This window comes from Balaenoptera physalus, assembly GCF_965194825.1.
Source record: "Balaenoptera physalus genome assembly, chromosome: 4".
Lineage (NCBI taxonomy): Eukaryota > Metazoa > Chordata > Mammalia > Artiodactyla > Balaenopteridae > Balaenoptera > Balaenoptera physalus.
This window is the reverse complement of record NC_138891.1, coordinates 36956985-36976592: the sequence shown is the minus strand read 5'-3', so window position 1 is coordinate 36976592 and position 19608 is coordinate 36956985. Positions and strand designations below refer to the sequence as shown.

At 37.8% G+C, this 19608-nt stretch overlaps 1 protein-coding gene across 1 annotated transcript in view; it reads left to right on the top strand.

Annotated features, from left to right (window-relative positions):
- The window catches only part of PLCH1 (phospholipase C eta 1), a 235356-nt gene that overhangs the window by 179005 nt on the left and 36743 nt on the right, over window positions 1–19608 (top strand). The window contains 1 exon segment of the mRNA XM_082459515.1: window positions 2675–2782. Coding sequence (XP_082315641.1) covers window positions 2675–2782 — 108 coding nt within the window.

The window sequence follows — 19608 nt, the reverse complement described above, 5'->3', positions numbered from 1 at the left end:
GCTACATTTATATATCTATAGCTATATATATTCCTGTGGAAAAGAATGTAGTTTTTACTTTGCAGATAGCACATACAAATAAGAAATATATTACATAGGGGTATGAAGGCAAATTAAATACCACCTTTTTAAACCTATAACCATCCTTTTGTAAGTTGAAGGAAATATTTAAGTATTCAAATTCTAAGAGTTTGGATTCTTAATATAGATTTTGTTTTCATTACATAAATGATTTAAGCAGCTTTGAATCTATCTCTTTGCCAAGCCCTTTAGGTCAAGAGCTTTGGGTATCAGGGAAGATGCAGGAAACTGGGAGGGAGAGTTCTCTGAAAATCAGACTGTGCTGGTGGTCCTGTGGAGGGAGGAGAAGTGGATGAGGGGAAGATCCAGAGTGCTGAAGGCGGGCCAGTCACGGTGTGAAGAGCAGGAATATACAACAGAAGTCACTGGAGCTCTAGTCTAGAGAAGGTCAGCCTGGGTAGTAGTCTGGGATGATATTTAGAAATTTATCATTACTTTTGGCTGCCAAGCATATGAACATCCTTCCACGTTTAAAGAATTTCCCCCATCTTTATGCTTTTGCATATTCCATTCATTCAATGGGGTCACTAGGTCCAGCCCACACTCAAGGGGAAGGCATTATAGAAGTACATGAATACCAAGAAGTAGGAACCATTGGGGGTATTTTAGATTCACCACAGTGACCTTGGTCCCTTAGCCACAGAGTCTGGTTCTGCCCCCTCTGCCCCCCAAGATTCTGGGAGTGATTCAATTTCCTATTAATATTCCTTTCTGCTTACAAGTAAGATGCTTTTACTGATACAGATGGTTAGCTGTCCTAGAAGCCCTTATCAGGCCCCTGGGCCATGCCTTCTGCTTTTTTTTTTTACTTTTACTTTTTCTGAATATAAATTGGGAAATGTAGAAAAGGAGAAAATAACTATCACCCATAATGCTGTTACCCAGAGATTCATACTCCTAATAATGGGCCATATTTCTTGCCAGATTTTTTTCCCTGAGTTTTTATATATCATTGAGATCATAATGTGCGTATAATTCTATAACTTGGGTTTTCTACCATTTTGTTATAAGAATTCCCCGTTGTTGTCCAAAAGCCCCTGATTCCTAAAGTGTGTTGGTGAATGGTTGCGAGGGGCATGTTCTGGCTGGGCAGGAGTGTCATTGCATTGTCCATAAAAGCAAGTCTGGTCAGTGCAGAGGACACAGCCAGCAGGAGAGAAGGGCGCGTTTAACCTGCTCAGGAGAACAAGCTGCTCTAAGGACATGGGATTGGGTGATGCCTGTTTATGACGAGTCATATATTCTCGAACAGAAGCCTGGTCTGATTTTTACTTGTAAATATAGTATCCCTAATTAATTGTATTTAATTGGAAGTAATAAAACTGCCTTTTCTTGAAAGTCTCTTCTCCCTTTGTTTTGCCCCTAATTCAAGCGATCTGCCTTCAAGTCAGTCTGAAGTAATGATTGGCAAGGGGATAACAAATTTTATTTTCATTTTTTTTTTAAACTTTTTACTTTATACTGGAGAATAGTTGATTAACAATGTTGTGATAGTTTCAGGTGTACAGCAGAGTGATTCATTTATACATATACATGTATCTATTCTTTTTCAAATTCTTTTCCCATTTAGGTTGTTACATAATATGAGCAGAGTTCCCTGTGCTATACAGTAGGTCCTTGTTGGTTATCCATTTTAAATATATTAGTGTGTACACGTCAGTCCTACACTCCCTAACTATCTCTTCCCCCGCTCCCTGTAACCATAAGTTTGTTCTCTAAGTCTATGAGATGTTTCTGTTTTATAAATAAGTTCATTTGTATCATTTCTTTTTAGATTCTGCATCGATATCATACAGTATTTCTCTTTCTCTGTCTGACTTAACTTCACTCAGTATGACAGTCTATTTTCATTTTTCAATTTTTAAAAATTATTTTTAATTGTGGTAAAATACACACAACATAGAACTTACCTACCATCTTAACCATTTTTAAGTGTACAGTTCAGCTGTGTCAAGTACATTCACATTGCCATGTACAGAACACTTTTCTTGCAAAACCAAAACTTCATACTCATTAAACAGCTCCCATCTTCCCCACCACCCATTTCCTCCAGCCCCTGGATACCACTGTTTTACTTCCTGTCTCTATGAATTTGGCTACTCTGGGTACCTTATATAAGTGGAATCATACAACAGTTGTCTTTTGTGACTGGCTTATTTCCTTTAGCCTAATGTCCTCAAGGTTCATCCATGTTGTAACATGAGTCAGAATTTCCTTACTTTTAAAAGCTGAATAACATTTCAGTGTATGCATATACCACTTTTTGTTTATCCATTCATCTGTTGGTAGACACTGGGTTATTTCCACCTTTTGGCTATTGTGAATTTTCATTTTTCATTTCCTATTTTATTTTTTAACTGAAGTATAGTTGACTTACAATATTATATTAGTTTCAGGTGTATAACAGAGTGATTCAATACTTTTATAGATTAGACTCAATTTAAAGTTATTATAAAATAATTGCTGTATTTCCCTGTGCTGTACAATATATCCTTGTAGCTTACTTTATACATAGTAGTTTGTACCTCTTAATTCCCATACCCCTATCTTGCTGAATTTTCATCTTTAAATTGAGTGTTTTGTTTCATTTCAGGGCAAGAAGTTACCTTATCACCTTGGAGATGATGCAGAGGAAGGGGAAGTTTCCGATGAAGACAGTGCAGATGAAATTGAAGATGAGTGCAAGTTCAAGCTCCATTATGTAAGTTACAGGCTTGGCCATAATTTTTACCCTCTATGTGCTACAGTAAAAATTGCTGCTGTGTTGGAATCTTCACAGATATGGTGGCTGTAGTGTAAAAAGGATATTTATTGAAAATTACTTTGTGTGCTGACACAAAGACTCCCAAATGTTTATTGAGTGAGTGAGTCAAGGATACTTGTGTCCTAGAGTTGGAAGGAATGTTAGTGATTAACCCATCTGACCCTCTCTCCAGGGACAAATTCCCTCCTATTACAGCTTGGTCAAAACTCAAATTGCAGTTGGAAATTTCACTGTCTGATTACATAAATGGGCTTTAAGCCCCGCCAGGCTGCCTGTCAAGGCTGGCTCGCAGAACCCAGCTGCAAGTGTGTACGCTTCTCTAGAATGCTCATCCCCTCCCTAAGAGAATGTACCTTGGACCAGAAGATTTCCAAGCTCTTCCAGACATGGGTCTCTTGGCTAAATCTTAAATTTGCCACATTTCAGATAAAATGGCATAGAATAGTTTGCCAACTGCATGGTGCTTCAGACCTCTGTCCTAGATCAAGGAGTTGCCTTTGTAGAAAAGCACCGTTTAGCCAGGTAATCCAATGGAAATGCAAACCTGGGAGAACTGTAAGGCTTAAAGACCTCCCCCACCCCTCATCACTATGGGGGACTAGGGCTTCTTGACTTCCCCCACCTTCTACAACTCACGTGATTTCCAGGAACATATGACAATCTGAGAGTAGCACCTGCTCATGTTAATTTGTTGTAAGGTTTACAATTTCATTTCTACAGAAAAGTAGTATTCCTCTAGATGTCTGGACCATTATTCTACCCTCTAAAAAAAGAGAAATATTGTATAAAATCTGCTAATTTACATTATTGCCCTGAATTCAATTACTACATCATTAAAAAAAGTCTACTCTCTTTGAAATAATAGTAACTGTGATGGCTTCCTATAGGTATTAAAGAGAGCTGGTATTATTTTCAAAGAGGGCAAGAGCTTAATGACAGCTGAAGTCTCAGTAGATAGTTCTTTCTTGGCTTTAATGCATTTTAGAAGGGATGAAGTGGAGAAGACTCAGCCTTGAAGTGAAAAGGAAAAATTACCATCTGTATTAATCTATTGCCTTTTAATAGTTTTTATTAGCTCAATTAAATACCACTAATAGGGCTATGGTTACAGAAAATTAATCTCAAGAGATTTACATAAGTGAAAATACAGTTAATATTTTAGTTTCTTTTTTGCTCTTCCAGCTAATTGCTATTTTTGTAATTAATTACTTGCGATTATCGGTAATTTCGTTCTTTCTTTAAGCTTTATTTTATAAGCCAGATTTTTGTCTCTGAATTTCAATATCTTTGCCTCTTGTTTCCCAAAACTCTTGGTTGCCAGCCTCAGAGTAGTCTATCCTTTAGAAGCAAGGAGCAGAGAGTCTTGACTAAGTTATGTGTTTAGGGAATGTAGTTTTTAGTGTAAATGAGTGGTGGAAATTTAGCTATTGATACTATCACAATAGTCATTTATTGCTCTGAGTAAAACCCAAGTTATTCTAGTTTCTAAATCCACCCAGTAATATAAAATTTTTTCTGATGTCAGTGAGCCTTCTAACTTTCTAAGTTAAATATCTATAATTATAAAAGAGAATTAGCTATAGTTTTATGGAAACAAACCAATAAATTCACCTGTGAAAATATCCAACTGGGTTCCTCTCAATCTTCAAAGTCTCTTGGTTGATGTCTAGGAACACATATAGGTCGAGAGTTTAGAATGTGATTCCATAAAGATAGCCATGATCTTTCATTTGGATTCTTTGATTTGGGCCTAAGTGAAAGTGGAGAGCACCTTACCTGTAACGTTTTACAAGTGTCTCTCTGTTAGACTTTAAGAGAGAAAATATATAAAGAAATCAACATTCTAGTGGAAATATATAAGGTTTTTACTCATCTTTTTCAAATCTTTTTTTGGTCTATTTTTGAGCTCTTCTGAGAAAAGGCAGTGCTGTATTTAGAAAGCCAAAGTGTTATCCCATAATCGGTCAATTTCTAGTTCTGTTGTCAGCAGAGGGCTCAAATGCCTTATCTGAGTGTTGAATGTAAATTGTCTGATCTAAATCGAGTGTCTCATCATATTTCTGCAAAGGCGGATATACTGTGCATAGTTTGTATGAAACCAATAATTACCTTAGAGGAAGTTCTTAACCTCAGTTTTAAGTTAACAGAATGTGGTTAGATTTATAAGTTATATCTGAATTATTGCAATAAATAAAGATTTTCAGCTTAGCATTCGTGAACACTGGAATGCTAGCTGTCATGGGGCTTATGCAAGATTCATTGGCACATTCAAAAGATTTTTATGGAGGAACTCCTGTTGGAGATGCACCAACATGCTGTAGGTGTTGGGGCATATATCAATGAACAAAACAGACAAAAATCTTTGCCTTCGTGGAGTCTCTGCATTGGTGGGAGAAGGGAGGATAGACAATAAGTAACGTCTAGTGTACTAGGCAGTGGTAAGTGCTAAAGGGAAAAAGGGAGGGAAGACGTGTAGAAAGTGTGTGTGTATGTGTAAAGGGTCTGTTGACGTTTTAGATGGGATGGCCAGGAAAGGTCTCACAGAGAAGGTAACACGTGAGCAAAGACCGGAAAGAGGCGAGGTTAGCCATGCTCATATCTGGGGGAGGTTGTTCCAGGCGGAGGGAAGAGCAGATGCAGAGGTCAGAAGCAGGATCTGTGGCTCGCCCAGCTTTACCCGGACGTTAGAACAGAGAGGGAGGCAGGACCCTCACGCTGGCCTTCTTACTCCTCCTAGTCTATCGTCTAGCTAAGGGATTCAAACCACACCGAAAGCTTTTGCGCTTTTAAGAACTGCTTTCTTTTGAATTAATTGAATCCTTTAAGCTTCTACCTCATTAATTCGAGGCTTCAGCCGTAGAGAAAATCTGGCTCATACTGTAATAAGCCATAGGTAAAGCCGGTGTGTTCAATGACCCAAGAATCACACAGCTCAAAGACTCTGGGGACAGCTTCGTTTCAACCACAGCACAGTAATCTAACAGATTTGATTCAGTGGGGCCAGCTCACCATTATTCATCTTTAAGGGGTCCTCTAATGTCAGTGTGCCTTACAGACTTTCCACCCCCATAGTTCAACCTCACTGATTATTTGCCTCTTCTGCCGAGCTATTCAGTATCTTTTTCCTTGCACTCTCTGAATCTGGGTTCAGCCAGCTTCTTAGGCACAAATATCAAGCTGTCTGTCTCCTACATGAAGCTCATCCCGTGAACACCAAGCCTTCCAACAAGTTTAAACAAGCCCTAGTAGAGTAACATGTAACCACTTTTTGTGTTATGTTAGTACCCTAAAACCATTATTCACTCTGCATGTCTCACACTAAACACTTTAATAGTTTCCTCCCTCCCTACTACCTTAGATTGACCTTCTTTCCTAAGTTATTCATTTTATGATTTGAGCCATTTTAAGGGCGATTATGAATCTTGTTGTTTTAAGACTTGTCAGCACTCATGGAAAGGATGAGTTACCTCATGATGTTGTGAGGTCCTGTTCCCACGTGCCGGGCATGCTGTTGCATCCTGGTGACAAGGGGTGAGGAGTGGAAGGTGAGCTGAAGATTCCAGTTGTTTTCTAGTATATGATACAATTTCTTCCTCCCTGCCCTGCCAGAGAGTTAAGGTAATGAACATTTAAGGTCTAATGTACTGTATTTATTATCGATATGTGTATATATATATTTCCCTTATATTTCAGTTATTATCTTCTGAGAATTATTGCCGAGAACTCAACTATCCCTGTTGTTTTTTTAAATTAATTTTTATTGGAGTGTAGTTGATTTACAGTGTTGTGTCAGTTTCTGCTGTATAGCAAGGTGAATCAGCTATACATATACATATATCCACTCTTTTTTAGATTCTTTTCCCATATAGGTCATTACAGTGTATTGAGTAGAGTTCTCTGTGCTATACAGTAGGTTCTTACTAGTTATCTGTTTTATATATAGTAGTGTGTCTATGTCGATCCCAATCTCCCAATTTATCCCTCCCTCTTTCCCCCTTGGTAACCATAAGTTTGTTTTCTACAACTATTTCTTGTTGGTAATATGTCTTTACTTTCTATTCTAGCTGTTCTGTGACTTCACTGTTAAATGACTAGGAGTAGGTTTATTTTTCTTAGCACTCAGTATTCACTTCCTACTGGAGAACTCATGTTTTCTTTCATTCTAGAAAATTCTCAACAGTTTTTTTCTTCAAATATGTTTTTATGCCATTTCATCAGTCTTCTTTTTCTGGAAATACTATTAGATTTAGGTTAGAATATTAGTTTATTTTCTATATCTCTTAATTCTTTAATGTTTTCTTTATGTCTCTGCTGATTCTGGGTACTATATATTTACAGTATTATTTTCCAATTCATTAATTATCTCTTTGACTACGTCTGGTCTAGAGTTTATCCCAGCTATTCTTTTAATTTCAATGACTATATACTTGATTTACAAAATTTTTATTGTTTTTTTTTTTCATAGACACCTGTTCTTATTTTACTGTTTGGCTTCTTAGTTTCTTGTTCCTTTTATGGAGCTATTTCTTTATATCTTTGAGCATCTATACATATTTATTTCAAAGTGAAAGAGTAAGTCTCCTTTCCATGTGTTGATGTTTTTAGCCCTCCCTCTTAGCATTAGTTTTTCCACATGGCTTTTAGAATTTTGGGTTGAATATTCAGTTTTGAGTGGAATGTTTTTTCCCCTTCCTTTCTCCTTCTTTCTGTATTTAACCTTCTTATCTAGTGGTTTTGGGATTGCTTCTACTTGAACACTAAGCACCCCCCACCCCCATGGTGCCCACACATATACACACAGCCCACCTGTGCCCCAAGTTCCTAACCAGACCTTACATTGATTGAGAGTTCTCTGACACTAGAGATGTTGAAGATATTACCCATTCAGTCACCAAGCAAACCAGCACTTTGGTTGTCTTCTTATTCTTCCCTCTTTTGATATTAAATTTTGAATCTTCCTCACAGTAGTTTTTTTGGTTTTTTTTTTTTTTAATGTTTCCTATTATAAGCGAGGATCCCATTCCAGCTTTCTTCACCACCTTGGTTTCATGTTGAGAGACCAGCTCTAATCTCCCACAGCATGTGGAGCACTTTTAGTTTCTATTGTACTATAAGATATAAATTCTTGGCCACCTTTGCCCACTGTGAATGTGGAGCTCAGCTACATTTATGATCTGCAGTGATCTTGTTTATTTTATTTCGACCAAGATTATGACTTTTCTCTTTGTTAGTTCTTCTGTCATTGGAGCAGTGGGGGACTTCAAAGCATGAATGTACACTGTCATATATAAACCCACATGTATGTACAGATGCACAAACCCAGACTTACATTCATTTTGGACAGTATTTTTTTGTTTTTTCTTAATGTATATGAAGAATGGTTGCTCTAATAACATTTTAAAATGTATGCTTAAGAGCTCTGAATAAACATTACCTTTTGCTATTTTTCTGACATTGTACTATTATTTTTTTATACCTGAGCTAAAATCAGCTTTTAAATATGAACCACTTGTTGAACCCTTATTAGCACCAGCACTATGCTAAGGACTTTATACTTATAGAATTTCATTTTATTCCTATAGCCATGGGGATGGGGTTGAAACTATCATTTCTAATGTTTTACAGATTAGGAAAATGGGGTTGTGATAGATAAAGTAATTAATCTAGTGATTAATTTAGAGGAGGAAAATTATATGGGCCATCCTTGCTCTCAAGCATGATATTTTGTATGACCTCTCAAATTTATGTCTTTTGGGGAGTTCATCTAGCTGGAGAGACACACTTATCACACTGGCAACAAATAATAACAAACTTGACATATTGTTATGTCATGTGGAATTGACTTAAGAGAATGTGAATTCAGAGGAAAGAGAGCTGAGGGTAGCCTGGAATACCCAGAGTAGGTCAGATGACATACTAGGTAGCAGTCATCAAACACACAGGCTTTGGAGCCTAGGTCAAAGCCTGGCTCTGCCACTCTAGACCTCAGTTTCTTTATCCTCATCTTCTAAATAGACATCAAAATAATACGTCAAAATGTTTTTCTGGCTCTCTGACCTGCCTCCCACCTTCATAAGTTGTGTTCACACTCCTGGGAAGGGGTTGTCCCAGTTGGCTCTGAACTGTGGTAGGAGTGTCCTCTCCTCGCTGACATTGACCTCTGACCTGGAGAAGGAGCAGGTCTACAAACCTAGGGGACTCTCATGACCTTGCACAAGTACATTGTGTGACTGACCATAATATCTTGAAAATCTTGAAGTCATCCATTTTATCTCCTTATCTTCCTGGGGATCTCTACTCTTTAAAAAAGCTATTACTATGTGAAAAAATCTTGAGACAAACAGAAAGAATAAGGGTTCTAAATTCTGATTCTTACTGAGAGCAGCTAAATTAATAGACTCTATATTATAAGAATAAGCAATTTATTTTTAATTTTTTAATTTTTATTTTATATTGGAGTATAGTTGATTCACAATGTTGTGTTAGTTTCAGGTGTACTGCAAAGTGATTCATTGACCAGAATTAGAACAAAAATTTTTACAATTTGTGTGGAAACACAAAAGACCCTGAATAGCCAAAGCAATTTTGAGAAAGAAAAATGGAGCTAGAGAAATCAGGCTCCCTGACTTCAGACTATACTACAAAGCTACAGTAATCAAAACAGTATGGTATTGGAACAGAAACAGAAATATAGATTAGTGGAACAGGATAGAAAGTCCAGAGATAAACCTATGCACCTATGGTCACCTAATCTATGACAAAGGAGGCAGAATATACAATGGAAGAAAGAAAGTCTCTTCAATAAGTGGTACTGGGAAAACTGGACAGCTACATGTAAAAGAATGAAATTAGAACACTCCCTAACACCATACACAAAAATAAACTCAAAATGGATTAAAGATCTAAATGTAAGGCTGGGATACTATAAAACTCTTAGAGGAAGACATAGGCAGAACACTCTCTGACATAAATTGCCTTAAGATATTTTTTGATCCACCTCCTAGAGTAATGAAAATAAAAGCAAAAATAAACAAATGGGACCTAATTAAACTTAAAAGCTTCTGCACAGCAAAGGAAACCATAAACAAAATGAAAAAACCCACAGAATGGGAGAAAATATTTTCAAATGAATTGACCAACAAGGGATTAATCTCCAAAACATACGAAGAGCTCATGCAGCTCAATATCAAAAAAACAACCCAATCAAAAATTGGGCAGAAGATCTAAATAGACACTTCTCCAAAGAAGACCTACAGATGACCAAAAAGCACATGAAAAGATGCTCAACATCACTAATTATTAGAGAAAAGCAAATCAAAACTACAATGAGGTATCACCTCACACCTGTCAGAATGACCATCATCAAAAAATATACAAACAATAAATGCTGGAGAGGGTGTGGAGAAAAGGGAACCCTCCTACGCTGTTGCTGGGAATGTAAATTGGTACAATCATTATGGAGAACAGTATGGAGGTTCCTTAAAAAACTAAAAATAGAGCTACCATATGATTCAGTTATACATATACATATATCTATTCTTTTTCAGATTCTTTTCCCTTATAGGTTATTACAGAGTATTGAGTAGAGTTCTCTATGCTATACCGTAGGTCCTTGTAGATTATCTATTTTATATATAGTAGTGCATATGTGTTAATCTCAACCTCCTAATTTATCCCTCCCCCCTACCTTTCCCCTTTGGTAACCATAAGTTTATTTTCTATGTCTGTGAGTCTGTTTCTGTTTTGTCAGTAAGTTCATTTGTGTCATTTTTTTAGATTCCACACATAAGTGATGTAAGATATTTGTCTTTCTCTGACTTCACTTAGTATGATAATCTCTGGGTCCACCCATGTTGCTGCAAATGGCATTATTTTGTTCTTTTTTATGGCTGAGTAATATTCTATTGTATTATATATGTACCACATCTTCTTTATCCATTCCTCTGTCGATGGACATTTAGGTTGCTTCCGTGTCTTGGCTATTGTGAATAGTGCTGCTATGAACATTGAGGTGCATGTATCTTTTCAAATTATGGTTTTCTCTGGGTATATGCCCAGTAGTGGGATTGCTGGATCATATGGTAGCTCTATTTTTAGTTTTTTAAGGAACCTCCATACTATTTTGCATAGTGGCTACACCAATTTACATTCCCACCAACAGTGTAGGAGGGTTTCCTTTTCTCCACACCCTCTCCAGCATTTATTGTCTGTACATTTTTTGATGATGGCCATTCTGAATGGTGTGAGGTGATACCTTATTGTAGTTTTGGTTTGCATTTCTCTAATAATTAGTGATGTTGAACATCTTTTAATGTGCTTTTTGGCCATCTGTATGTCTTCTTTGGAGAAATGTCTGTTTAGATCTTCTGCCCATTTTTTTAAAATATATTTTTTATTGAATTATAGTTGAATTACAGTGTTGTGTTAATTACTGCTGTACAGCAAAGTGTCTCAGTTATACACATATATATATACACTCTTTTTCATATTTTCCATTATGGTTTATCAGAGGATTTTGAATATAGTTCCCTGTGCTCTACAGTAAGACCTTTTTGTTTATTCTATATATTCCAGTTTGCATCTGCTAATCCCAAACTCCCAATCCAACCCTCTTCCACCCCCCTCCCCCTTGGCAACCACCAGTCTGTACTCTGTGTTCCTGATTCTGTTTCTGTTTCATAGATAGTTTCTTATGTGTCATATTTTATGAGTGATATCATATGGTATTTATCTTTCTCTTTCTGACTTACTTCACTTAGTATGATAATCTTTAGTTGCATCCATGTTGCTGCAAATGGCATTATTTCATTCTTTTTTATGGCTGAGTAGTATTTCACTGTATATATGTACCACATCGTCTTTATCCATTCCTCTGTCAATGGACATTTAGGTTGTTTCCATGTCTTGGCTATTGTGAATAGTGCTGCTACGAACATAAGGGTCCATGTATCTTTTTGAATTATAGTTTTGTCTGGATATATGCTCAGGAGTGGGATTGCTGGATCATGTGGTAATTGTATTTTTAGTTTTCAGAGGAACCTCCTTACCATTTCCCACAGTGCTTCTGTCCCTTTTTTGATTGAGGTGTTTGTTATTTTGATACTGAGCTGCATGAGCTGTTTGTATATTTTAGAGATTAATCTCTTGTCGGTTGCATCGTTTGCAAATATTTTCTTCCATTCTGAAACTAATATAATATAATATAATATTGTAAATCAACTATACTTCAGTTTTACAAAAAGGAATAGTGACTTCTCCTGGTTGGAAATATAAGCCATTCTCATCCTCTGCCATAGTTGTATAAATTTGACTTATTATGTAGTAAAGGAATGAAATCATTATTTAACTGAAGAAAAAAAAGGAAAATGATTATCATATGGGTTAAGTTTATACTCTGTAAAGAACTCAGAACAATGCCTGGCACATAATTTGTACTCAGTAAATGTTAGATACGATCAGTAAGAAGAATAGCAGCTGCAGCATGATTATCGCTAATGTAAGTCCTGAGCTGGTCCTTGAGCAGAAGAAAGTGTTTTAAGGGAGCTAAAGGAGCAGGCAGGAGACAGGAGAGGACAGGAGTAAATGCACAGCCTCGGATGGCTGAGAAGCAGCTCCTCTTCAGCCCAAGACACTCAGGTGGCCAGCTTGGAGAGCTCTAAGGCACTCACAAAGGGCAGCTAATATATTATCCTTCCTGTCTGCAACTCTAGCCCAGAGGGGGAAAAAAGACATTTTGGGACAGTGAGATATTCCAGTGTTTTGTTTTTCATTTTTAAAGCAAAGGCCCCAACTTTGGCTGCACATTGGAATGACAGGGGAGCTTTCAAAAATCCCAATGCCCTGGTCCTCGCCCAGAGATCCTATGTAATTGGTCTGGGGTGGGGCCTGGAATTTTGCCACATGTCCCTGGTGATTCCAGTGTGCAGCCCAGGTAGAGCACCACTCTGCATGGTGGTAGAGAGAACCCCTCATTAAGGGGCAGCCCACTCCCAAACCACTCCCTCCCCTTTCCTGCTGCTTCCCAGCCTGGAAGTGGTCAGCCCTCTCTGTTTCCAGTGATCCTTTGATTTCACGCTGGAGACAAAACAAGAATGTGTTTTGTGTTTGACTTATTTATTTGTGGTTGATATTCTCAGAAATGGGAATTAGGAAGCCTGCTTGCGGCTCAGGTGGAAACTACTCCAGACAATACTGAAGGGCTGCTCTCCCCTCCCCCACCCCCACTCCAGCTGCAATATCCTCCCTCTCCCACCGCTCAGGGAACAAAAGAGCAAGATGCGTATGGCTTTCAGCTCTGGTCCCTGCTGCAGCTGCACGGCGGCTGACTGTTGCCAGGTTAAGTGTGTCTCAGCTTTCTTTCAGTAGTGCTATTGGGTTCCGGGGCCGAACGATAATATATTAATGAAACCTCAGCCACACATTTATTTATTCTTGTGCTGTAAATCACAGGGAAGAAAAAGATCAACAGGCAGAAATATCGTTCCTTCAGCAACTCCCAGTGTTGAGAGGCTGTGAAGTGAATAATTATAGCCTTTGTGTTAAGCATTCATTATTTCACCAGCACCAGTCGGTCCGGCTTTGTATCTTTAGCCTTGTTTTGCTGTTGCTGAAAGTGTTTGGGCATAACTGCCACGGTTCATTTCCTCGCTGTCTCTGACTCCTCACGTGGCCCTGAGCCAGGCAAGGAAACTGATGCTTACTTACTTGGGGCATTTGTGCGACACCAGGCATGCTAGGTGCTCTTACACGCTTTCTCTTTTGGATCTTTCACCACACGTGCTCCCTGCCAGGCTCTGGGTCACTTGATGAAACGTGTTGGGAGTTTGAGACCTGGACTTCCTCGGATTCACTTCTTTTTTAAAGAAATTTATTTATTTATTTATTTTTGGCTGCATGGCACGTGGGATCTTAGCTCCCCGACCAGGGATCAAACCCTCGCCCCCAGCACTGGAAGCGTGGAGTCTTACCCACTGGACCACCAGGGAAGTCCCTCTTGGATTCACTTCTGACCTTAAGTGAAACCTACTATTGTGTATTTTTCTACAGAGAGATTGTGATGCTTTATTTCCCAGATGTCCTGTAGGAATAAAGATTATTTAAAATATGATTAATTTGACTCAGGAATTTATCTTTTTCTGTAACAGTAGAAAAGGGATAACTACAGTGCTGTATGGTGAAGTAGACACAGAATTTTGAATTGGAAGTCTTAGGTCCCAACTCAGCCACTTCATAGGCATGTGTGTTTGGACAAGGTGTTGAATCTTTCTGCCTCTGCATCATTATGAGTAAAATCTGGCTAGTCTTATGCTGCCTTGGGTGGTTCAAAGTGTTGTTACATGACAGCGCTTTGTAAGCCTTAGCACAACATATAAACTCTTAGTTGCTTTCTCTGTGTTTCCCGGTGCTCTTTTCTCCATGTTCATATAGGTTACTAGTTCTCATAGATACTGCTTTGCTCAAGTTTTGCTCATGTTGGAATGCTTTTACCCTACTCTTTGCCAGATTATCAACTCTTATTCATACAACCCATTGTAGAAGGTTGATTTGTGGCCAGCGAAAGATATGTCCAAGTCCTACCATCTGGTACCTATGAGTTTGACCTTATTTGGAAAAAGACTCTTTGTAGATGTAATTAGGTTAAGAATCTTGAGATGAGATCATTCTGAATTAACCGGGTGACCCTTAAAAATCCAATGACAAGTGTCCTTATTTTGTGGGTCCTTATTTTGTCCTTAATTTGCAGCTCATCCTTTATTAATGTTAGGAGTGGGGACAACAGGAGAAGGCCATGCAAAGACAGGCAGAGACAAGAGTTATGTTGCCACAAGCCAAGGAGTGCTTGGTGCCACCATAAACTGGAAGAAGCAAGGAAGGGTTTTTCCCTGAGAGCCTTGGGGAGGCTGAAAGTAGCACTGACAACAGCTTGACTTCATACTTCTGGCCTCTAGAACTGTGAAAAAATAAATATCTCTTCATTTTAAGCTACCAGGTTTGTGGTAACTTATTGTAGCAGCCACAGGAGCCTAATACACGCCTCTTTTGAGGCTCGGCTCAAGCGTCCTCTGCTCCTGGAAGTCTCTCCTGCATTCCCAAGGCTGGGCGAGCTGCCCCTCCTCTGTGTGCCCATCTGTCACCCTACATGCACCTGTTGTGTAATTATGCACTGATGTATCTGTCTCCTCTGTGACACTGAGAGTTCTACGACAGTGGGGTTGTACCTTATCAATATTTTCACCTTGCATATAACAGCTCAATATATGTTTGTTTTATGCTCTCAAACTCTCTCTCACCTGTATCAACTCCCCCACCAGCACATTGGTCTTAGCACTCGTAGTGGGAACCAATGCGTCTGGCTTTTCTTTTTTTTTTTTTTTTTTAATTTTTGAATTTTATTTTATTTATTTTTTTACATAGCAAGTTCTTATTAGTTATCCATTTTATACATATAAGTGTATATATGTCAATCCCAATCTCCCAATTCATCACACCACCACCACCCCGCCGCTTTCCCCCTTTGGTGTCCTTACGTTTGTTCTCTATATCTGTGTCTCAATTTCTGCCCTGCAAACTGGTTCATCTGTACCATTTTTCTAGGTTCCACATATATGCTTTAATATACAATATTTCTTTTTCTCTTTCTGACTTACTTCACTCTGTATGACAGTCTCTAGATCCATCCACATCTCTACAAATGACCCAATTTCGTTCCTTTTTATGGCTGAGTAATATTCCATTGTATATATGTACCACAGCTTCTTTATCAGGTCGTTTGTCAATAGTCATTTAGGTTGCTTCCATGACCTGGCTATTGTAAATAGTGCTGCAATGAATATTGGGGTGCATGTGTCTTTTTGAATTATGGTTTTCTCTGGGTATATGCCCAGTAGTGGGATTGCTGGGTCATATGGTAATTCTATTTTTAGTTTTTTAAGGAACCTCCATACTGTTCTCCATGGTGGCTGTATCAATTTACATTCCCACCAACAGTGCAAGAGGGTTCCCTTTACTCCACACCCTCTCCAGCATTTGTTGTTTGTAGATTTTCTGATGATGCCCATTCTAACTGGTGTGAGGTGATACCTCATTGTAGTGTTGATTTGCATTTCTCTAATAATTAGTGATGTTGAGCAGCTTTTCATGTGCCTCTTGGCCATCTGTATGTCTTCTTTGGAGAAATGTCTATTTAGGTCTTCTGCCCATTTTTGGATTGAGTTGTTTGTTTTTTTGCTATTGAGCTGCATGAGCTGTTTATATATTTTGGAGATTAATCCTTTGTCTGTTGATTTGTTTGCAAATATTTTCTCCCATTCTGAGGGTTGTCTTTTCATCTTGTTTGTAGTTTCCTTTGCTTTGCAAAAGCTTTGAAGTTTCATTAGGTCCCATTTGTTTATTTTTGTTTTTATTTCCATTATTCTAAGAGGTGGATCACAAAAGATCTTGCTGTGATTTATGTCAAAGAGTAGTCTTCCTTTGTTTTCCTTTAAGAGTTTTATAGTGTCTGGTCTTACATTTAGGCCTCTAATCCATTTTGAGTTTATTTTTGTGTATGGTGTTAGGGAGTGTTCTAATTTCATTCTTTTACATGTAGCTGTAAAGTTTTCCTAGCACCACTTATTTAAGAGACTGTCTTTTCTTCACCGTATATCCTTGCCTCCTTTGTCATAGATTAGTTGACCATAGGTGTGTGGGCTTATCTCTGGGATTTCTATCCTGTTCCATTGATCTATATTTCTGTTTTTGTGCCAGTACCATATTGTCTTGATTACTGTAGCTTTGTAGTAGAGTCTGAAGTCAGGGAGTCTGATTCCTCCAGCTCTGTTTTTTTCCCTCAAGACTGCTTTGGCTATTCGGGGTCTTCTGTGTCTCCATACAAATTGTGACATTTTTTGTTCTAGTTCTGTGAAAAATGCCATTGGTAATTTGATAGGGATTGCACTGAATCTGTAGACTGCTTTGGGTAGTATAGTCATTTTCACAATGTTGATTCTTCCAATCCAAGAACATGGTATATCTCTCCATCTGTTTGTATCATCTTTAATTTCTTTCATCAGTGTCTTATAGTTTTCTGCATACAGGTCTTTTGTCTCCCTAGGTAGGTTTATTCCTAGGTATTTTATTCTTTTTGTTGCAGTGGTAAATGGGAGTGTTTCCTTAATTTTTCTTTCAGATTTTCCATCATTAGTGTATAGGAATGCAAGAGATTTCTGTGCATTAATTTTGTATCCTGCAACTTTACCAAATTCATTGATTAGCTGCAGTAGTTTTCTGGTGACATCTTTAGGATTCTCTACGTATAGTATCATGGTATCTGCAAACAGTGACAGTTTTACTTCTTCTTTTCCAATTTGTATTCCATTTATTTCTTTTTCTTCTCTGATTGCCATGGCTAGGACTTCCAAAACTATGTTGAATAATAGTGGTGAGAGTGGACATCCTTGTCTTCTTCCTGATCTTAGAGGAAATGCTTTCAGTTTTTCACCCTTAAGAATGATGTTTGCTGTGGGTTTGTCATATATGGCCTTTACTGTGTCCAGGTAGGTTCCCTCTATGCCCACTTTCTGGAGAGTTTTTATCATAAATGGGTGTTGATTTTGTCAAAAGCTTTTTCTTCATCTATTGAGATGATGACATGGTTTTTATTCTTCAATTTGTTAATATGGTGTATCACTTTGACTGACTTGCATATATTGAAGAATCCTTGCATCCCTGGGATAAATCCCAGTTGATCATGGTGTATGATCCTTTTGATGTGTTGTTGGATTCTGTTTGCTAGAATTTTGTTGAGGATTTTTGCATGTATATTCATCAGTGATACTGGTCTGTAATTTTCTTTTTTTCCAGTATCTTTGTCTGCTTTTGGTATCAGGGTGATGGTGGCCTCATAGAATGAGTTTGGGGGTTTTCCTTCCTCTGCAATTTTTTGGAAGAGTTTGAGAAGGATGAGTGTTAGCTCTTCTCTAAATGTTTGATAGAATTCTCCTCTGAAGCCATCTCGTCCTGGACTTATGTTTGTTGGAAGATTTTTAATGACAGTTTCAATTTCATTACTTGTGATTGGTCTGTTCATATTTTCTGTTTCTTCCTGGTTCAGCCTTGGAAGGTTATACCTTTCCATGAATTTGTCCATTTCTTCCAGGTTGTCCATTTTTTTCGCATAGAGTTGCTTGTAGTAGTCTCCTAGGATGCTTTGTATTTCTGCCGTGTCTGTTGTAACTTCTCCTTTTTCATTTCTAATTTTATTGATTAGAGTCCTCTCCCTCTTTTTCTTGATGAGTCTGGCTAATGGTTTATCAATTTTGTTTATCTTCTCAAAGAACCAGCTTTTAGTTTTATTGATCTTTGCTATTTTTTTCTTTGTTTCTATTTCATTTATTTCTGCTCTGATCTTTATGATTTCTTTCCTTTGGCTAACTCGGGGTTTTGTTTGTTCTTTTTTCTCTAGTTCCTTTAGGTGTAAGGTTAGATTGTTTATTTGAGATTTTTCTTGTTTCTTGAGGTAGGCTTGTATTGCTATAAACTTCCCTCTTAGAACTGTGTTTGCTGCATCCCATAGGTTTTGGATCATCGTGTTTTCATTGTCATTTGTCTCTAGGTATTTTTTGATTTCCCCTTTGATTTCTTCAGTGATCTCTTGGTTATTTAGTAACGTATTGTTTAGCCTCCATGTGTTTGTGTCTTTTACGTTTTTTTCCCGTAATTGATTTCTAGTCTTATAGCGTTGTGGTCAGAAAAGATGGTTGATATGATTTCAATTTTCTTAAATTTACTGAGGCTTGGTTTGTGACCCAAGATGGGATCTATCCTGGAGAATGTTCTGTGTGCACTTGAGAAGAAAGTGTAATCTGCTGTTTTTGGATGGAATGTCCTATAAATATCAATTAAATCTATCTGGTCTATTGTGTCATTTAAAGCTTGTGTTTCCTTATTAATTTTCTATTTGGATGATCTGTCCATCAGTGTAAGTGAGGTGTTAAAGTTCCCCACTATTATTTTGTTACTGTCAATTTCCTCTCTTATAGCTGTTAGTAGTTGCCTTATGTATTGAGGTGCTCCTATGTTGGGTGCATATATGTTTATAATTGTTATATCTTCTTCTTGGATTGATCCCTTGATCATTATGTAGTGTCCTTCCTTGTCTCTTGTAACATTCTTTATTTTAAAGTCTATTTTATCTGATATGAGTATTGCTACTCCAGCTTTCTTTTGATTTCCATTTCCATGGAATATCTTCTTCCGTCCCGTCACTTTCAGTCTGTCTGTGTCCCTAGGTCTGAAGTGGGTCTCTTGTAAACAGCATATATATGGGTCTTGTTTTTGTATCCATTCAGCAAGCCTGTGTCTTTTGGTTGGAGCATTTAGTCCATTCACACTTCAGGTAATTATCGATATGTATGTTCCTATTACCATTTTTCTTACTTGTTTTGGGTTTGTTTTTGTAGGTCCTTTTCTTCTCTTGTGTTTCCCACTTAGAGAAATTCCTTTAGTATTTGTTGTAGAGCTGGTTTGGTGGTGCTGAATTCTCTTAGCTTTTGCTTGTCTGTAAAGCTTTTGATTTCTCCATCAAATCTGAATGAGGTCCTTGCCAGCTAGAGTAATCCTGGTGGTAGGTTCTTCCCTTTCATCACTTTAAATATGTCATGCCACTCCCTTCTGGCTTGTGGACTTTATGCTGAGAAATCAGCTGTTAACCTTATGGGAGTTCCCTTGTATGTTATTTATTGTTTTTCCTTTGTTGCTTTCAACAATTTTTCTTTTTCTTTAAG